This window comes from Phodopus roborovskii, unplaced genomic scaffold (genome assembly GCF_943737965.1).
Source record: "Phodopus roborovskii unplaced genomic scaffold, PHOROB, whole genome shotgun sequence".
Lineage (NCBI taxonomy): Eukaryota > Metazoa > Chordata > Mammalia > Rodentia > Cricetidae > Phodopus > Phodopus roborovskii.
In genome coordinates, this window is record NW_026126469.1 from 3,272,581 (window position 1) to 3,291,220 (window position 18,640).

The 18,640-nt window shown below is 45.0% G+C and overlaps 1 protein-coding gene across 7 annotated transcripts in view; it reads left to right on the forward strand.

Moving 5' to 3' along the window:
- Positions 1-392: 392 nt before the first annotated feature.
- The window catches only part of Dgcr8 (DGCR8 microprocessor complex subunit), a 32,151-nt gene continuing 13,903 nt past the window's right edge, over positions 393-18,640 (forward strand). For 2 of the 7 annotated variants that reach the window (XR_007834943.1, XR_007834944.1), the window contains exons 1-10: positions 393-591; positions 4,171-4,281; positions 5,064-6,063; positions 6,499-6,658; positions 8,806-8,948; positions 9,075-9,357; positions 10,531-10,728; positions 10,924-11,025; positions 11,847-11,945; positions 15,361-15,443. Coding sequence is in view for 5 of the 7 variants with exons in the window: in XM_051191042.1 (XP_051046999.1) it covers positions 5,344-6,063; positions 6,499-6,658; positions 8,806-8,948; positions 9,075-9,357; positions 10,531-10,728; positions 10,924-11,025; positions 11,847-11,945; positions 15,361-15,443 (1,788 nt within the window). In the remaining 2 variants the exon portion in view is untranslated. Of the gene's footprint in view, positions 592-4,170; positions 4,290-4,450; positions 4,659-5,063; positions 6,064-6,498; positions 6,659-8,805; positions 8,949-9,074; positions 9,358-10,530; positions 10,729-10,923; positions 11,026-11,846; positions 11,946-15,360; positions 15,444-18,640 lie in introns of those variants that run through there. The other 5 variants (XM_051191042.1, XM_051191039.1, XM_051191043.1 and 2 more) reach the window with 5 other exon arrangements.

The window sequence follows — 18,640 nt, forward strand, 5'->3', positions numbered from 1 at the left end:
ACAAAAGAGACTGTTGAGCTCAACAGACACCAGCTCACAGACTAGCTCCCAATGTCCCTCGCACTCCCACGCTCCCCGACTCCCGGCAGCCCCTGCGCATCTCTCTCTCTCTCTCTCTCTCTCTCTCTCTCCTTTCTCCCCCTCCCCCTCCCCCCCCCCCTCTCTCTCTCTCTCTCTCTCTCTCTCTCTCTCTCTCTCTCTCTCTCTCTCTCTCTCTCTCTCTCGACGTTCTCCGCGGCCTCAGCCTTCCCCGCGCCCAGCCCCGCCCATGCCACAGCCGTTAGCTCCCCCAGGCTTGCGCCTGGTCCCGCCCACGCGTCCGCCACGCGCCTCGCTATTGGTCCGCGCGCGACTCGCACCGCCGATTGGCGGCCTCCTCAGCCCGCTCCCGGGTCCCCCAATGCGCGGCGGCCGTGCGACGGGATTGGTGGCGCTCCGATAAAGCCCGCCTTCCTCTCGCCCGCGCGGCAGCGGGTCTCAAGAGCCGAGAGCTTTTGAGGGCCTTGGCTGGTTGCGGCGGCGTCGGGGCGGTGAGGGTCGGCCGTCTGTGGTCGGGCTGCGGGCGGCTCGGGCAGGTCGCGGGCGCCACAGGTAGGTGCGGGGCGCGAGGGGCGCCCCGCGGGCGGCGGGCGCTGCGGCCTGGAGTGGCTGCGCCCTTCCCTTCCCCCCCTTTCCCGGGCAAGGCCGCAGGCCGGGACTTGGGGCGGGGCACGGCACGGCGCGCGAGGCGGGCTGGGCCACGCGGAGTTGCGGCCTTTGTGCAGCGGTGGCCGGGCCCGGAGCCCATGCATCGTGGACGTAGGGTGCTGTCGGCCTGGTAATGAAGCCCCTTGTCTGCTGGGCCTGAAGCCATCGTCTCTCCTGGCGGGAGGCGTGTGGGCAGGGGCACTTCTGTCCTGAACTCTGCCTGTTTTGGCTGTTTGGAAAAGCCGAGAAACCCTCCAAGTCTCCACCAAATTGCCCGTGGATGAAGTGTCATGTAGCTTATCAGGATGTGGTTTTACAGTAACAATGAACGTGGTAGAATAAATGGGAAGTGGCAACCTGTTGACAGCGATACCTGTCAAGTAGTATCCAATGGTCTTTGGTTGCTACATGGTAGGAATTTATTTGCCATCCTGCATGCTTGCATGTACCTCGTTGCCGGATGCAGAGATGTCCTACCTAGGGTTGACTTTTGGAAGCCAATCTCTAGGAGGGGCCCACTATCTGCAGGCTCAAACTGGACTCCCAGTCTTGAAAGTTGACTCAGTCCCCACTGTAAGCCTCCACAAACCAAAGGCAGTGAATGGCTGGTCTAGTGAATGTGCCCTGTAAGTTCAGAGAAAGGATTTGTAGGTGACAAAGGAATTGATGAGGTCATACTGCCTTTGGGTTGGGCAGGACGATGCAGCTGTAGTATTGGTCACCACAGCTATATCCCCATGCCAGTCCAGCAAGTAGGAGTTGTCCAGAGGTGTTGGGTAAGCCCCTTGTAGCCATGGTAGCCAGCTGTGGGCTTGCTGCTTGCACACAGTCCCATTGGCAAAGCTAGATCTGCATCCACAGGTTCAGTCTGCTGAAGAACAGTGCATGCTAGGGGAGCAGGCACTTCACAGTGCTTGTTGTAATTTACCTTGTAGGAAATGTGATTTTGACTGGTTTGCCCAGTTTGGGCTTTCTATTGTCATCATTTCCCCTCCATGTGATCTCTTTTAGTTTTCACATCAACTTTCCTTGACATCTTCTAAAAGTCTCCATCTCCAACGCTGGCCATTCTGATCACTAACCTCCTGCTGCTAGTTGTTTTCACTTTGTCATGGATTGCTTTGACACCAAGTAGTTTGATCCAAGCCACAGTCCATGTCAGAACAATCCTTATGTCTAAAGTCACCTTGGTGCCTTTCTTAGGTCCTCATGCATTTCTGAGCAAGCCTTACAACCTGTCTCCAACAGCGGAGCATTTCTCAGAAACTGCAACTCAAAAGTCCTGGGCCAAGCTACCTGGTGAGCCTTTTAATTCTTTCCCCCCTTTCTAATTTGTTCACCAGTCTCACCCTCTTACTAGTTTTTCTGAACACAGTGGAATTCTTTAAATTGCAAGATGTTGTAAAACTAAATTAGTATAGACTCAGGCCTGCTTGTTTGGGTGGCAAAGGAGTTGTACCATTAACTAGTTCTGTGACCTTGAGCAAGTTGTTTAACCTTTCTGTCACAGTGCTAGGTGAGTTGCATAAAATCCTTAGGGCCCGTGAGGGTTGGCTGCCAGTGCTACCCATAGATCAATGATATCACTGTCTTGACCCCCTTCTGTGCATTATCCTATTTCTCAAGATAAAAAAGGTAAAAAACAAAGGCTTGCTGACACTTCTCCTCATATACTATCCTAGCTTGGCCACACCATGTTGCTGCCCTAGGGTCTTTGCTTTTCTTCTAGGTATCTTCTACAATGATCTCCTTTTGCCCTTGTTAACACCTTGTTAACATCTGTTTCATCTTTAGGTGGGTCTGTTGGAAACTGCTTCCCAGCCCCCCCTGCTTTGTTTTAGCTAGAATATTTGCCAGCATATGACATCATAGATACTTTTCTTGTTATCCATCTTCCCCACTGATAAGTAAGCTCTGTGGGGCAAGTGTTTTGTCTGCCTTATGCTTAACACATATAAATGATGTATGCCTTTTGGAAGACATTCAGCAAATAGTTGATTGATAAATTGAATAAGCTTACAGAGGGAAAAAGTCAGAAATTTTTCTGCTGAGCCCAAGAGCTAGATAATTTTCCTGCTACTGCAAGATGTGTACCTACCCTTTTCCAGGGCCTCAGGGTCCCACCTGTGCTGTGTATCTCTTTAATGCCCCCATTGCCTTTAACACTTAAACTAATGTCTTCATTTATTGTTTTCATTTTGTAGTTCTTCACTGACTTCTTAGCTTTTAACATGTAGCATTCTTTTCCATCCTGTACTACTCTTTGTCTTCAAACCCTGACTATTTGAGTCTTCTTCCCAATAGCATATTCTATCTGAGAAAGCACAGATTTGACTTCCTGACTACCTGGTAGGTGGTCTCTGCACACCTACCAGACTCTGTCCTGGTCTTATTTAAGGTCTGTTAGAGCTAAGTGTGTTGACCTGTATGCCCTCTGCAGTGGTCCTTTGGTTGCCAAAAACTGACTTTGCCCCTTTGGTCTCCCTTCTGACTCCTAAGCACCTTTGGCAATACCTTTAGAGAGGAGGTTTGTTAAATTCCCATTGAGTTGAAAACTGTTAGGCCATTGTAGGTCCTAGGAAATAAAGTGATAGTATAGCTTGACCTGCCAGCTATGTCTAGGCCATGGGATCCTTGTCTCTCAGGGTAGACTGTAAGAGAATATTTAAATGAGTTACTTTAACCTAAGCAAGCCTCTGCCTTTTAGGTTGTACCTTCAGCAAGGCATAACCACCCCACTTAATCCCTTCACTGTAAGCTGCTCATATAGATGTTTCCTGTCTCTTGTCCTCTCTGGGGTCTTAAGAATATGAGTTGTTGGGGCTGGAGAGATGGCTCAGAGGTTAAGAGTACTGGCTTCTCTTCCAGAGGTCCTGAGTTCAATTCCCAGCAACTACAAAGTGACTCAGAACCATGTATGGTGGGATCTGATTCCCTCTTCTGGCATAAAAGTATACATGCAGATAGAGCACTCATATACATAAAGAAATCTTTAAAAAAAAATGACTTAAAAAAATGAGTTGTGTAGGTGCAACCAAACTGTCACCCATGGGTATGGTCGTGTGTGTATATCTGCACCTGCACCAGTGTGCATGGCATGTGCATGTTTCTGTGCATGTGGGAGTGTGCATGTGTGTGCGCACGTGTTTCTGCCAATAGCCTTTCTGTGGACCTTTGGTTTTGTGGCTAGTCTATGATCTGCCTTCTCTGTTGCGTCATTCCTCTTTTCACGCATCCTCTAGCAGAGCTTCCTAGGATTATATCTTTCCCTCTTGTGGTTTTGGTGCTTATTCCCAGTTCATGTGGTCGTCACCACCAGACCTCTTCAGGTCTCCAGAGTTTTGTGGCCTGAGTGCTTGTGAGATAGGGCTGGCTGCCTGCAACATTCCTCTATTCTTCTCTCTAGGCTTCTGCCTAGGTACCAGAGTGTGTCTGCAGAGAAGCCTTTTCTTCACCTCCTTTTTTCTCCTTTCCACCCTATAGGGTCTGCAAGCATAGACAATTCCTGTGACACTTTCTTACTGTTTCCAGAGCTGCTTCTACATCTTTGTTTTGGAGAACTGTCCCAACACCTGGTGCAGTCACCTATACCTGGTATAGTTGTGAGTCTTCTCTATAAGGAGAGTTGCTTCCCTCTTGGTAGTTCACTATCCTCAGCCTAGAGCTAGGCTCCTGGTGGCACCCAGGACCCTTTCTGCCTTGACTCTACCTTTTTCCTTTATTGCCCTGCTTACCCCCCAATATTAGGCTCCCTTCCCAACAGACACCCTCCCTCTACTGGGAATGGATCTATCCTGCCACTCCTGGTGACCTCAGCACGCTGCATCACTGTCCTGTCCACGTGCCACGTTGTGGGCCCAGGAGAGGGGGTCCATGGGTAGCAGAGTGCCTGGCCATATCTCTGAGGTCCCTAGTGCCACAGAGTTGAGCTGAGGGTCTCGCTCACCCTCTGACTGACCCAGCTCTTGAAGGTGAGTGGATTGATAGCTTGAAGGAGACCAAGCACTCTGTGTGTTCCTGAACTGGTGACCTCCCGCTGCATGCTTGCTTATCCACCAGGTTGAATTATGGGAGTGCTGTGGTAAAGTTTAGCTTTTTATTTTTAGCCTTAATCATTTTTGAGCTCGAAGACTATATTTTTGTGCCTCTGATATAGGGATTAAAGTGAATAGTTGATAAAAACATTTAATTTAGGGCTTAAATTAGATTCTGAAGAAAACTAGTGAGATTTTTCCCCCTGGTGTCTAGAAGGTTTTCTTAAAGGCAGTTAAGAAAGCCCTTTACTACGTCATAGATAACATTTGACTTTTAACTTGGTACCAGAGAAGTGGAAAATTTCTGTCATTTTGTGATGATATTTTTAAATTTCTTTGCAGGTGGAAGAAGAAAGGTGCCAATGTGGCATGAAGATAGACTCTCTTAGACGCCAATCTTTTAAGCTGAGTGCATTGTGATTTCCAATAATTGAGGCAGTGGTTCTAAAAGCTGTCTACATTAATGAAAAGAGCAATGTGGCCAGCTTGACTAAGCCGCCAGTGTGTGCAGCGCGGGCAGGACGCCACCGGGTCTCGACGGACTTGTGCATGTTAGCAGTATAGATTTATGTAAGGTGGTTTAAAACTCTGGTGTTTTAAAATAGTCTTAACTGCTCATAATATGGAGACATATGAGAGTCCCTCTCCTCTCCCGCATGAGCCCACAGGAGAAGCTATGATGGAGAACCGAGCTTGCCCCTTCCAAGTGCTGCCCCATGAACAGTCTCCACCACCTCCCCTGCAAACGTCCAGTGATGCAGAGGTAATGGACGTTGGCTCTGGTGGTGATGGACAGTCCGAACCTCCTGCCGAGGACCCATTCAACTTCTACGGAGCTTCTCTTCTCTCCAAAGGATCCTTCTCTAAGGGCCACCTCCTCATAGACCCGAACTGTAGTGGCCACAGCCCACGCACTGCCCGGCACGCACCCGCAGTCCGGAAGTTCTCCCCTGACCTTAAGTTGCTTAAGGATGTAAAGATTAGTGTGAGCTTTACTGAGAGCTGTAGGAGTAAGGACAGGAAGGTGCTGTACACAGGAGTAGAACGCAGCACTCGGGCTGAATGTAGCCTACTCCTTAGTCCTGTCAGTGGGGACGTGCATGCTTGTCCCTTTGGCGGGAATGTTGGTAATGGGGTAGGCCTAGGGGGTGAGAGTGCAGATAAGAAGGATGAGGAAAATGAGCTGGATCAGGAAAAGAGAGTGGAGTATGCAGTGCTCGATGAGTTAGAAGATTTTACTGACAATTTGGAGCTAGATGAAGAAGGAACAGGCGGGTTCACGGCTAAAGCAATCGTTCAAAGAGACAGAGTGGATGAAGAGGCCTTGAATTTCTCCTATGAGGTATGTTGGTGACCTGTTCTCTGGAGGGCTCTGAGCAAAACCCAAAGAGGTTTGGAAGTGGCTTTGTCTTTTGAAAGCAGGGAAATCAAAACAAAACCTGGTGTGAGGATAAATCACATTAGTGTAGAAAAGAGAAGGATGTAAGTTTTCATTTCTAAAGTTTCTTAGTGGAAAGTTTGGCTAACATTGAGTCGGATCTCTTCCCAACCTGAGTCAGCAGGTGCTGCTGCAAAGCCTCTTTGGCTGGGTGTGCTCCTGGACCAGGCGTGTTGGTTTCACTTGCCATTTCATCATGTTTGTTTTTCAGATGATCAAATGCCAGCAGGGCATACCCAATCCCTGTTGAGGGTCTCTGTGTATTCCCTCATACATGTGAAATTTGTCCTTGGTATGGAAGCACAGAAGACTGTAGTATCTGAACACCTTGTTTTGCAGGATGACTTTGACAATGATGTGGATGCTTTGCTAGAAGAAGGTCTTTGTGCTCCCAAGAAGAGGCGAATGGAGGAAAAATATGGCGGAGACAGTGATCATCCATCTGATGGAGAGACAAGTGTTCAGCCAATGATGACCAAGATTAAAACAGTGCTCAAGAGTGAGTGAGCTGGTCACAAATCCTGATGCTTCAAGGCCCTAGAAGTTTTTCTTCTTAGAATATTGTGGGAGTTCTCTGGTGCCAGAAGTCAGTCTAGGTAGAGACACAGGTTTAAGTATAGAATGGGAGGTGAAAAGAAAACAATTTGGACACAGGTACTCACTCAGACCCACAACCCAGATTCAATCTTGGTAAATTCTGTGGAAGCCACAGAGGCTACAGAAGATCCTTGAATGGGGTGCATCAGTGTGTGCTAGCATATAAGACCAGGAGCCTGCAGATCGTGGAGGCCAAGGTCAGGTTGGTTTTTGATGAGTTGGAGGTTATAGTTGCCGTCTAAGTTTTGGTTTTGTTGCAGGTAAATCAGGTTAATGTTGGCTTCTGGGCTACAACATGGCACTTGGCACTGTGGGTCAGGGTGGGAACTCTGTGAATAGAAGTAGCAATGTTTGGGAGATGTGCAGAGTGGCACTTACACCTGCATCTGGTGACAGTGGGAGAGTAGCTGGTGAACACCCATGGTTGTGTTACCAGGCTCTGTTGTCAGTACAGGGAAAGTGTAGGGCAAGTTACATGAGCTTCTGTGTAGGCTTGGCTTAGGCTTGGCTTATTCTTGTAAGGCTGCCAGGATTAGTTAGGGGTTGGGTTTCAAAGGCACTTGGGCTCAGGCACGTAAGTACTTGAGACCCCTGGAGAGAAGGTGGGGAGGTTTCCTTTCTTGAGCTGCTGAGGAGATGAAAGGCTAGGTACGAGATATTTCTGCACATGGTAGTGGGAACTGAGCAGTGCAGATACCATGATAGGCAATTTTAGATCAAGTGGCTTTGGGGCTGCAGCTTCTGGAAAGGTCCATGTGTTCCTGTGCTTCCAGGAGTCTAATGTTAAGCTTCCCACAGAGCATCGGTAGCCTTTGCTTATTACCTGCCTAGGAGGGGTTGAGTCAGGAGTGTGCTATTTATAGCTCTTTAGACAGCTTGGTGGGCTGTCACAGATAAGTGGCTGGGATAAACCTGTCTTATATTGTGCTTGGGTCCATATTCAGCTTGTTGCTTTTCCTGAATTATGTGCAGTAGCTCCCCTTTGGTCAAGTTTCTAGGAGTACTCATGGGTACACTTCTGACTTGCAGGATTCCCTCCAGGTCATACTCTGATGGTGGCTGTTGTTGAGCTTAGCCCAGTGATGCTCCTGCCCTTCTCAGAGTCCACAGCACCTTTTTAAATCATGCCTAGTGTTCAGGGTTCATTTATGTATATTTTCTTTAGTTTCTAGATTTCAGATTGCTCCTAATACCTGTAAGAACAAGCTTTGTCATTGAAGAGAGACAAGTTGAAAACAAGTATGGTACTTTTTTCTTAAAACTGCCAGTAAAACAGAGAAAAGGTTGGAAGCAGTCTTTTTGTTTTTATTTATTTTGAGTGTCCTTTTTTTTTTGGTGGGGGAGACAGGGTTTCTATGTAATGATAGCTGTCCTGGAATTCACTATGTAGGCTGGTCTCTAACTCCCAGAGATCCACCTGCCTTTGCCTCCCAAGTTTAGAAGTGTACTCTAACATGCCCAGGTTTCTTTATTTTAGAGACTACTTATTTTAATGTTTGCATGTATGTATGTGCACTGTGGAGACCAGTGCATCACATCACTTGGAGCTATGAGTTGGCAGATGTGAGCTACCATGTGAGTGCTGGGCACCAAACTTGGGTCCTCTGCAAAAGCAGTAAGTGCTTAACTGCTGAGCCATCTCTTCAGCTTGATTTATTTATTTATTTATTTATTTATTTATTTATTTATTTATTTATTTATTTATTTAAAGATGGTTCTGTGGAATCAAACACAGTATGTGCCTGATCACCAGGAATAGTGGCTGACACATTTTCAGATTGTTAGCAAAGTTTACTCACTCCTTAGGTACCTGTTATCATGGCTGAAAAGGTAGGAGAAATCCAGGATCCACTGTTAAAGTGTTTAATGAAGAGCTAGGGTGGGGACTATTTGGGGCTTCTTGTACATTGGTTCTCCATGTAGTTCTCACCTTGCCCTACATACTGTTCTAGGGGTGCAGTTGGGGCCCATAAAGCAGATAGAAACTTGGCAAGACCTGTACAAAAACATGTTCAAGAGGCATTGTGTAACAATCTTGTGTTTATGTAGGTCGTGGCCGTCCACCTACAGAGCCATTGCCTGACGGATGGATCATGACTTTTCATAATTCTGGAGTCCCTGTATACCTGCATAGAGAGTCTCGAGTTGTTACCTGGTCCAGACCCTATTTCTTGGGAACAGGAAGCATACGGGTAGGGGAGTCATCCATCATGTATTTAGCCTTGCCACTTCTCAATGCTTGTTTGCATGTGTTGAAGGGCAGTCAAGTAGACTCAAAGTTTTCCTGATAACCCCTGTTTCAATTTCACTATTTACAGAAACACGATCCTCCTCTAAGCAGTATCCCCTGTCTGCATTATAAGAAAATGAAGGACAATGAGGAACGGGAGCAAAGCTGTGATCTCACACCCAGTGGGGAGGTGTCACCTGTCAAGCCCCTGAGTCGGTCTGCAGAGTTGGATTTCCCTTTGGAAGAGCCTGACTCCATGGGTGGAGACTCGGGGTCCCTGGATGAGAAGGACCCATTGGGGGGTGAGGCAGCCCCTGGAGCCCTGGGACAAGTGAAGGCTAAAGTTGAGGTGTGCAAAGATGAATCAGTTGGTAAGTGTTCTGAAGAGCTTTCTTCCCTCCTTGCTACCTGAGTTTTCACTCCTACCACATGCTGGGCATTCCTGGTTGTATCTGAGAGGGGACCTTTGCATGTACAGTTCACATGCCAGACAGGTCTCTCCCTGTTTTCAAGAGCACACCTGAGTGTAGCAGCCTGAGCTCTATAGGGCCTTACTGCCAAAAGCTTCAGTAGAGATGATTATGTCAGTGCCAACTAGTCTTTCAATGTGACTTTCTCTGAAGTCTTGCTTTAGTACAATGTGCTCCTGTGACATTGTTTCAATGTATCTGATGAACATAGCATGAGCCTGCAGCCATAAATTCAACACCAAGGAACTGCCATTCTTCTCTGGCTAGTTCCCTCACCTTTTTCTTGTTTTTGATGCAGGGTTCTGCTTTTTGCCTTTATAAAGAACTCGGCAGTGCTCTTGATTTTTGCATTTGTTTATGGTTATATGCTTGTATTTCTCTTGTCTTGTGCCTATAGCTTAGTTCTATCCCTTAGATCCCTAGTGATGTCAGAGCTCTTTGAACCCATCCAATAAGAGTCACTTCCAAAGAGGAATTGAAGCTTTCAGGGTTAAGTTTGTGTATGTGCTGCACAGCTGAGTGTGGGCTGCCTGGAGGAGGAAGCTGCTGTTGGGTATAGGTAGCATGGTCTGGGAAGAGCTGCATCAGTATAGAAGCCCTGAGGAGGTAGAGAGCCACCTGGATACGGTTTGTTACTGACTTTGAAGGGCCAGAGGCAAAAGTGAGATGGTCAGAGAGATGGTAGACACCTGCTATTGGCAGTCAGGTACTTATTACTTTGTGTGTGTGTGTGTGTGTGCGCGCGCATGCGAGTTTGCTTTGTTTTTATATTTATACCCCTCCACCCCTGTTTCATTTTCGTATTGTTTTTCTTAGTCCAGATAAAGTAATGGTATACCTAGGAGTCTATCCATGAGGTACTTCCCAGAATGATTTGAAGTAGGTGTGAAAGGACCTAATTTTTTTTTTTCTTTTTCTTTTTCTTTGCTTTTGAAAGAGATAGCAAAAGGGAAATGGGTATCATGTGTCCTGGACGTGTTTAATGGGGGTTGTCATTATACACAGAGCTGAGAAAAACATGATTCTTGTGTTGGAAATCTGATAATGTGGTTCACTGGTATATATCTTGGACAGATCTGGAGGAATTTCGTACCTACCTGGAGAAGCGTTTTGACTTTGAGCAAGTAACTGTGAAAAAATTCAGGACTTGGGCTGAGCGGCGTCAGTTTAACCGTGAGATGAAGCGGAAGCAGGCAGAGTCAGAGAGGCCCATCTTGCCAGCCAACCAGAAGCTCATCACTTTATCTGTGCAAGATGCACCTACAAAGAAAGGTGAGCTGTGCTTGTACTGTTACCATCAGCAGACGGAACATATCATTGTCATTTAATTTACTTCGTCTATGTTTATGAGTGCTCTTACCCCATAGCTGTACTGCAGAGGCTGCCATGTTCTTAGTGGTAAGCCCCTAAGGAGTGGCTCAGTAATGTGGATGGGCCCAGTTCCTGAGATAGTCCTTTTTGTCACAGAATTTGTCATCAATCCCAATGGGAAGTCTGAGGTCTGCATCCTGCACGAATACATGCAGCGTGTCCTCAAGGTCCGCCCAGTTTATAATTTCTTTGAATGTGGTAAGTTCAAACCCATTTTGTTTCAGTTTTTGATGACTCTTATATATCATTTTGCTTATGGCTAGAGGTGGGAGTGATGAGTATATTGGCCCTGCTGGGTTGAATAGTCAGTGCAAGGCAAGAACAAAGAGAGGTAGGTGTCTTATTTTTCACAGCAGTGACCCTTGTCTGAGAGGGGATGGCTTAGCTTTTCCTTTTGAGTTTGTCCTATTTTCCCATTTCCCCCATTTTTCTTCTCTGCTCTGCCTTGGTAGCTCCTGACTTGTCAAGAGCAGTCTGTAATAAAGGCCTTTCTGTTGTACATTGAATTCTTTCCTGGTCTGACACTCCCACCCCTCCACCTACCCATCCCCCAATAAAGAAGGAGCCTTGATCTTACCACACTTCCTGACAGCTCTGTCTTCTGTGGTTTCCTCTGTATAGTTCATGAATGCCTATGTGATTGCCCTTGGGATCTGAGACCTGGGATCACTCATTATTGGGGGTTGCTGTTTCTTAGATGTCCTTTGCTATTCTTGACATTCATATTTGTCTTTCAGAGACCATATCCCTATCTTGTTCCTCCCTATACTGGGCAGCTCTGCCTGCATCTCTGTTTCCCCTTTGGATCATTTCCCATAATAACTCACACTCTTCAGTTGTCCCATCTGTGCCCCTTGCTGCCTGTCTCCACACCTCCCAGCCTTATCTACACATCTCAGACAAGCACAGATATGCTTTATTCAGGGGTATCTTGTCAGGCAAGGATGACAGATTTTCTGTATGCATGCTTTCCATGTCTCGACAAGTGTGTTTTTAAAACAAGTAATTTTAATTTTAAGAGAATCCAAGTGAGCCCTTTGGTGCCTCGGTGACCATTGATGGTGTGACTTACGGATCTGGAACTGCAAGCAGCAAAAAACTTGCCAAGAATAAAGCTGGTAATGTGGTTTCCTTGGTCTATCAGTTACTTTTCTTGTTGCTATAAGATACCCTTACAAAAGCAACTTAAGAAAGGAAGGGTGGGTTTTGGCTCCTGAAGTGTATATTTTATGGTGGGAAAGGCATGGTGTAGGAACTTGAGGGTGCTGCCAACATGGCATCTGCAGTCAAGAGCTGACAATGATGAATGCCAGTACTGAGCTTCCTCCTCCCTTGTTCACCCCAGAACCTTAGCCCATAACATGGTGCTACTTACTGAGGTGACTTTCCCACCTCAGTTAACTATGTCTAGATATTCATCCGCAAGTATGCCATAAAGACTAACTTAATTTAGGTAGTGATCACAGGCATGTCCAGAAGTTGGTAATTATTATTAAATATCACTTATGATATATTAGAAATATGCTGCCTCCTGGGTTTGCCTCACTCTAATTAGCAAGGGGCTGGGTAATGAGTAGGGGTATGGATATGACGTTTATTCTTGTAATCTATTTTTTAATGTGCTTTTAAAAAAGAATTTATTTTTGTGGTGTGTGTGTGTGTTTGTGTCTGTGTGTCTTCATGTGAACTACTTAAGTGCTGGTGCCTTCAGGCCAGAAGAGGGCATTGGATCCACTGAAACTGGAATTAAAGGAAGTCAGGAGTCAACTGATATGGGTGCTGAGAACCAAACCCAGATCAGCAAGTGCCCTTAACCCTTACTGACTATCTCTGTCACCCTCTCCTTTGATTTTTAAAACATAGTAGTGGTACTTGACAGTATTTCTAGTACTTGAGAAGCTGCTATAGGACCATTGGACCATTGTGAATTTCAGGCTAGCCTTAGCTATAGAGCAAGACTGTCTCAAAACTAAGGGCTAGGGATGTAAGTCAGCTGTAGAGTGGGTCTAATCCCCTGTACTATCAAAGATACAATATAATAACTATGTGCTTGTTGTGAATGATTTAAACTAAGAAAGTAAAAAGACAATGATGAGTTAGAAAGGTAGCTCAGTAGTTAAGAGCATGTATTGTTCTTTTAGTGGAATCAAGTTTGGTTTCTCTCTTACTTTTCTACTACTGACAAAGCACCATGACCAAGACAGCTTTAAAATAAAGCATTTAATTGGGGCTTGTGATTTTGGAAGGTGAATTAATGATCATGGTGGCAGGGAACATGGAGGTAGGCAGGCATAGTCCTGGAGCAGTAGCTGAGAATTTATATCTGATTTATAAGCATGAGGCAGAGACAGCTAACTAGGAATAGTGTGGGGTTTTGAAGCCTCAAACCTCGCCTGTATGGTACATCCTTCAGCGAGGACATGCCTCCTAGTGACTAACCATTTAAAATTAGGAGACTATAGGGGCACAAATCACCACAATTCCCAGAACCCACATGGGGCAGCTTACAAATACCATAACTTTTGCTCCAGGGGGATCTAATGCCTCTGGTTTCTGCACATACATATATACATAGTTAAAATAACACCTTCAATCCCAGCATTCGGGAGGCAGAGGCAGGCAGATTTCTGTAAGTTTGAATCTAGCCTGGTTTATAGAGTGAGTTCCGGGATAGCCAAGGTTATGTCTCAAAAAACAAACAGGTGGTCCCCCCCCCCCCCCCCCCCACGCGCCCAGGACAGGGTTTCTCTGTGTAGCCTTAACTGTCCTGGAACTTGGGTCTGTACATTAGGCTGGCCTTGGACTTACAGATCTGCCTGCTTGTATCCCAAGCACTGGGATTAAAGGTTGAGCCACCTGCATCCCCAGCCCTAGCTCAGATTTTTTTTTTTTAAAGTTAGACTAGAGTAGAGGGCCTCTTTCTGCTAAGTGACAGCAAGGTCAGTGTTTTTCTGTTCGTGTTCCAGCTAAGCACAGATTTGGGTATGCTTAGAGCCTGTGGGGCTATGTGCAGTAATACACAGTTTTGTTATTTTTTATTTTTGTTCTTTGAGACAGGGTTTCTCTGAGTGTTGGGATTAAAGCATTCACCACCACACCTGGCATGCAAATTTGTTTTTAAGCAGCAAAAGATGGGCTCGATAAGAGGAAAAAAAGGCAGATTGTCACCATTTCCAGGGTTTTTGATATTTATATAGACTGTTTCCTGAGTCCCTCAAATTTCAAATTGGGGATTAGATAGTTGTTGCACACCATGTTCATCCCAAGAAAAATGGGTGTTTTCCTTTAAAAGACCCATTGTGCCATACCTTTGCCTTCTGCCTCCATAGAGGAATAGACAACATTTTTGCACCAATCCATTTTGCTCAGCATTGGGGCTGTTTGGGCCTTTCCAAGTAGTGGATACATTGTAGATTAGTGTTAGGTATACTTCTGGCCCTGGCCCGTATAGGGGCATTCTTGAACTTTATCCTATGGACATTTTGTCTTCTAGAACTGGTCTCTATACAGAATAGGAGACATGACAGTTTTCTCAGTCTTACTGGGTCTTGAGGACAGGAGGAGGATATTCTGCTTGTAAGAATCAGATCAGAGTGTTCCTCTGTGCTACTTTCTTTTTGTGGCCAATGTTGAGGACCATAAGAAATCTTTCTTCATCACGTTACTGCCTGTCCTCTCTTTAGCTGCCCTTGGCTTGCATATTTTTCCTCTGTCTCCAGGAACCCCTGATTCTGTTTTGTTAACTTACTCATGCAGAGCTAGGGACTGAGCCAGGTCTTGCTTGACATGCTAGAAAAAAGTGTTCTACCACTGAGCTAGCCTCTAGCTCCTATTCATTTTAGAAAGATTTAGCCTAAAAAGACTGCAGCTCAACAAATTGTTGAGACTTTGAGCAGATAACTTTTGAGATATAGGGCCTGGCAGAAGAATGGAAATATCCTCAGACTTTTCCTAAGCTACTCCTTACAAGGTCACCTGTCTCTGTGCTGGGCTTTGTTCCTCTGCTAGTTCCAGTTACTCTCTCAACACTGCTGTGCTGGACCAGACTGAGCCATTACTGTTAACAGGTAGTGGCCTGTTCATGTGGGTGCCACCCTCATATTCTGCCTTAATACATGCTTCTTCCATAATAGTTCCTCAGATATGTCCCATCTACCTGTTCATGGTAGCTGCTCTCCATATGTTGTGGTCTGGATGTCTGTAGCAGTTTGCTGTCAGGCCTCCTTGGTTCTAAGTTTTGGTTTTGCCAAGCCTTTTTTTTTTTTTTTTTTTTTTTTTTAATATGTTATAATTTGATTAAAATATATGTGAGTTCCTCCCTTGGTAAAATTGGTATATGAAACTTCTATCATCTCATTGTCCCTTGTTCAGGATGCACTTGTTTTTTATTCCTTCCCAATTTTACCTCTTAAAGTGTTATTACTGCTTCTGGCTACGAGTGTGGAGGCCAGCATGTAGCTCACTGCTGGCTGGGCAGCAGGCCTGGTTTTCCTTTGGGCTTAAGCCCTCACCTCAGACTTTTTCTTTTTGTAGCCCGAGCCACCCTGGAAATTCTCATCCCTGACTTTGTTAAACAGACCTCTGAGGAGAAGCCCAAAGACAGTGAGGAACTGGAGGTGAGTGTGTGGTGATCTTGTTCTGTAGAGAGCTGCAACTGTCATACAACTACTGACCCCATTGCCTGAACCAGGGTTGCACACTATGTCAAGGGTGTAGTCATTAGCCTATAAGAGGAACTTGCTTGTCTTTGTGAAGGCAGAGAGAAAGTCTTGAAGAATTTTATCCTTTAGTTTGTAGTGTATACATAGATCTTTGATGGAAATGAATCTAGTAGAGTATAAGATTCAGATTGTTGTTTGTTAGAACTCTCTGAAACTCTGTTCTGGGTAAATCTCTTAGGATAAATAAGGTTCTATGTCTATTCACAGCAAACAAGTTTTATCTTGATGTCTTTACTGTCTGTTTGGATTTTCTTGAGGTCACCAGTCATTTTAAAACCATTCTTTGCAGTTCTTTGACCTTTGAATCCTTATACCGGTCTTTGGACTCAGTTACAGGAATTGTGTTGCCTTGGCTTTTCAGGGTTCTTGTGTTTCTACATTGTATCTTGTTTATCTGTCAGGATAGGCTATCTCTCTTCACATTTTTAAATTTTTATTTAAATGGGAAGCAAAGGCAGGTAGATCTCTTGAATTTGAGGCCAGTCTGTTCTACATAATTAGTTCCAAGCCAGCCATTGACTACACAGTGAGACCCTGTTTCAAAAAAAAAAAGAAACAATTTTTTATTTTATTTAAATGGATTTTAAGATTTTTGGGGGTTATTAGTCTTATTAGATTTCTTGGAGTCATGTTCCATACTTGCACTAAGAGAAAACAGACAATGGTAATTAAAAAGTTACTCCATTTCTGTATTGCTTTTATGTTTTATATCATTTATTGTGTGTGGCTGAATACAAGCTCTGGTGCAAGGATTGAGGTGGAAGAGCAGCTGTAGGAAGTAAGCTCTTCCTCCACCATATGCTCTCCAGGACAGGAACTCAGGCCCTCAAGCTTGAGTGGCAAATGCTTCTGCCATCTTGTAGCCCTTAGCTGCATTTAACTACGAGGGAGGTAAGAAAAAGAAAAAGGGTGTATGGTGTAAAGGGATAAGAAGAAGTCATGTCTTGGTTGTGGTGTAGCACTGCTTGACTGAAGTCCTCATATTTGGGAAGTAGAGGCAGGAGGATAAGGACAATCTCAGGTATGTAGGTATTCAAAGTCAACTTGAGCTCCAAGTCCCCCCCCCCCCAAAAAAAAAAAAAGAAAGTAAAGGAAGTGATCATAATGGAGCACATAGAAAAGTAAGAAAGACAATACAATCAGAAGGAAAGAAGGAAGGGAGCAGACAAAGCAGTACAAGAGAGTGCTGTATTTTAAAAAATGGCATGCCATGCGACAGAGCTTGGGTGGAGAGTTTGTTTTTTTATAATTTATTTAACTTTATTATATGTGCATTGGTATGAAGGTATCAGATCCCCTGAAACTCCAGTTACAGATAGTTGTGAGCTGCTATGTGGCTGCTGGGAATTGAACCCACATCCTCTGGAAGAGCAGCCAGTGCTCTTAACCTCTGGGCCATCTCTCCATCCTGTGTGGAGGGGTTTTTTTAATTAGGGGAAAGTGAATGGGGAAGTGTGTGTGTGTGTGTGGGGGGAGACTAGCCTCTGAGAACAGGAATGCAGAGAAGGAGGACTAGAGAAATGGGAGGTAGGGAGGGTACTTTTAAAAGGGAGCAGAGTGAATGCACAGGTGGTGCTCTTAGTGGCTGCAGCTGAGGGCAGGGCATTTCTTGTCAGAATCTCAAGGACTAGCCAGTACAGACGTCTGAATGCTAACAGAGAGGATGGATCATTTTTCTCCAGGATTATTTATAGAGGTGAGTGAAGTCTAAAACAAGTCAGAGAAGGACTTTTCTCAGCCTGCAGTTTTGGGTATGAAGTCATGGCTATGCTGCAAGTGCAAGAGCCTTCCTCAGACTACTTCTGTTAGCCTAGCTAAAAGACATTGTCTCTCTCTGCACCAAAGACCCTCTGGTGGGTTTGTGATGGGCAGTTCTTTTGTGTATTTGTGTGCATATGCGCGCTCTCTCTCTCTCTCTCTCTCTCTCTCTCTCTCTCTCTCTGTGTGTGTGTGTGTGTGTGTGTGTGTGTGTGTGTGTGTGTAGAATAACCTCAGATACTGTACCTCAGATGCCACTCACATTTTTTTAAGAGTGTTTTGCTAGCTTGGAATACCCAGTAGATTAGGCTGCTTGGCAGGTTCTAGGGATATGTCTGTCTTTTCCTGCCTAGTTCATCACCATGCTTGAAATTTTTTTTAAATTGGTTCTGGATATTGAACCCATGTCTTCATGCTTACTCAGAAAGCACTTTGCTCCCCAGCCCCTACACTGGGAAATTCTGCCTAGCAGCAGTTATTTTTCTCCACTCTCAGAGTATACAAAGTAGTCAGGCCAAAGCAGTTTATACTGACTGGCTAATGGCTCATCCTATCTGTCATGGCCTCAGTTCTGTCGTGCACTCCACTTGTATTCACACACAGCTAGCTCACTCTTATCCATTTGGTTTGTAGCTTATCTGCTTGCCACAGTTGACACATACCACTTAAGTATTATCTGTTTCAACCTGAGTCACTTCCAGTTTTCCAGGTTCATACTCATTGTTGTTTTTTTCCCCCTGTATTTAAAATACTACTATGCCACTTCTCTTCCTTCCAGCCTTTCCAATGCCCTCCCCAACACATTCTTGGGGTAATCACTTGCTTAACTAGTGGGGAGGAGCAGGCTTTTGGAATTTGGAAATACGAATACAGGGTCTTCTCTCCCCAGCTTAATGGTATACAAGACCTCTCTTGAGATGATTCCCCTTGACAGCAGTGAGCAAGCTAGGAAGTGCTTTATTACACAATTTTTCTCTAATGTTTTCCATATATTTGTGTATGTGCATGAAAGTTAGAGGATAACTTGTAAGAGTTAGTTCTGGGGATTGAATGTAGACTGTCAGGTTTATTCCTACTTTGATGTCTGCCTAGCCCTAGATGAAGGAGTCTTAATTAACTTCCTAGTAGGTAGTATTAGCCTATATGTCTTTTATCCTTTCTGGTTTCTGATAAACTGTTTTGGGTTAGATAGAAGTATCACAAAATTAAGCTCTGTTGGGCGAGGCAATAAAACTTATTTCAAAAAACAAAACACTAAAGACTGGGGCATATGTAGCTTGATATACTTATTGATATTTTAATTTGTCCTGAAGGTTTCTGAAATTATTTTTGTT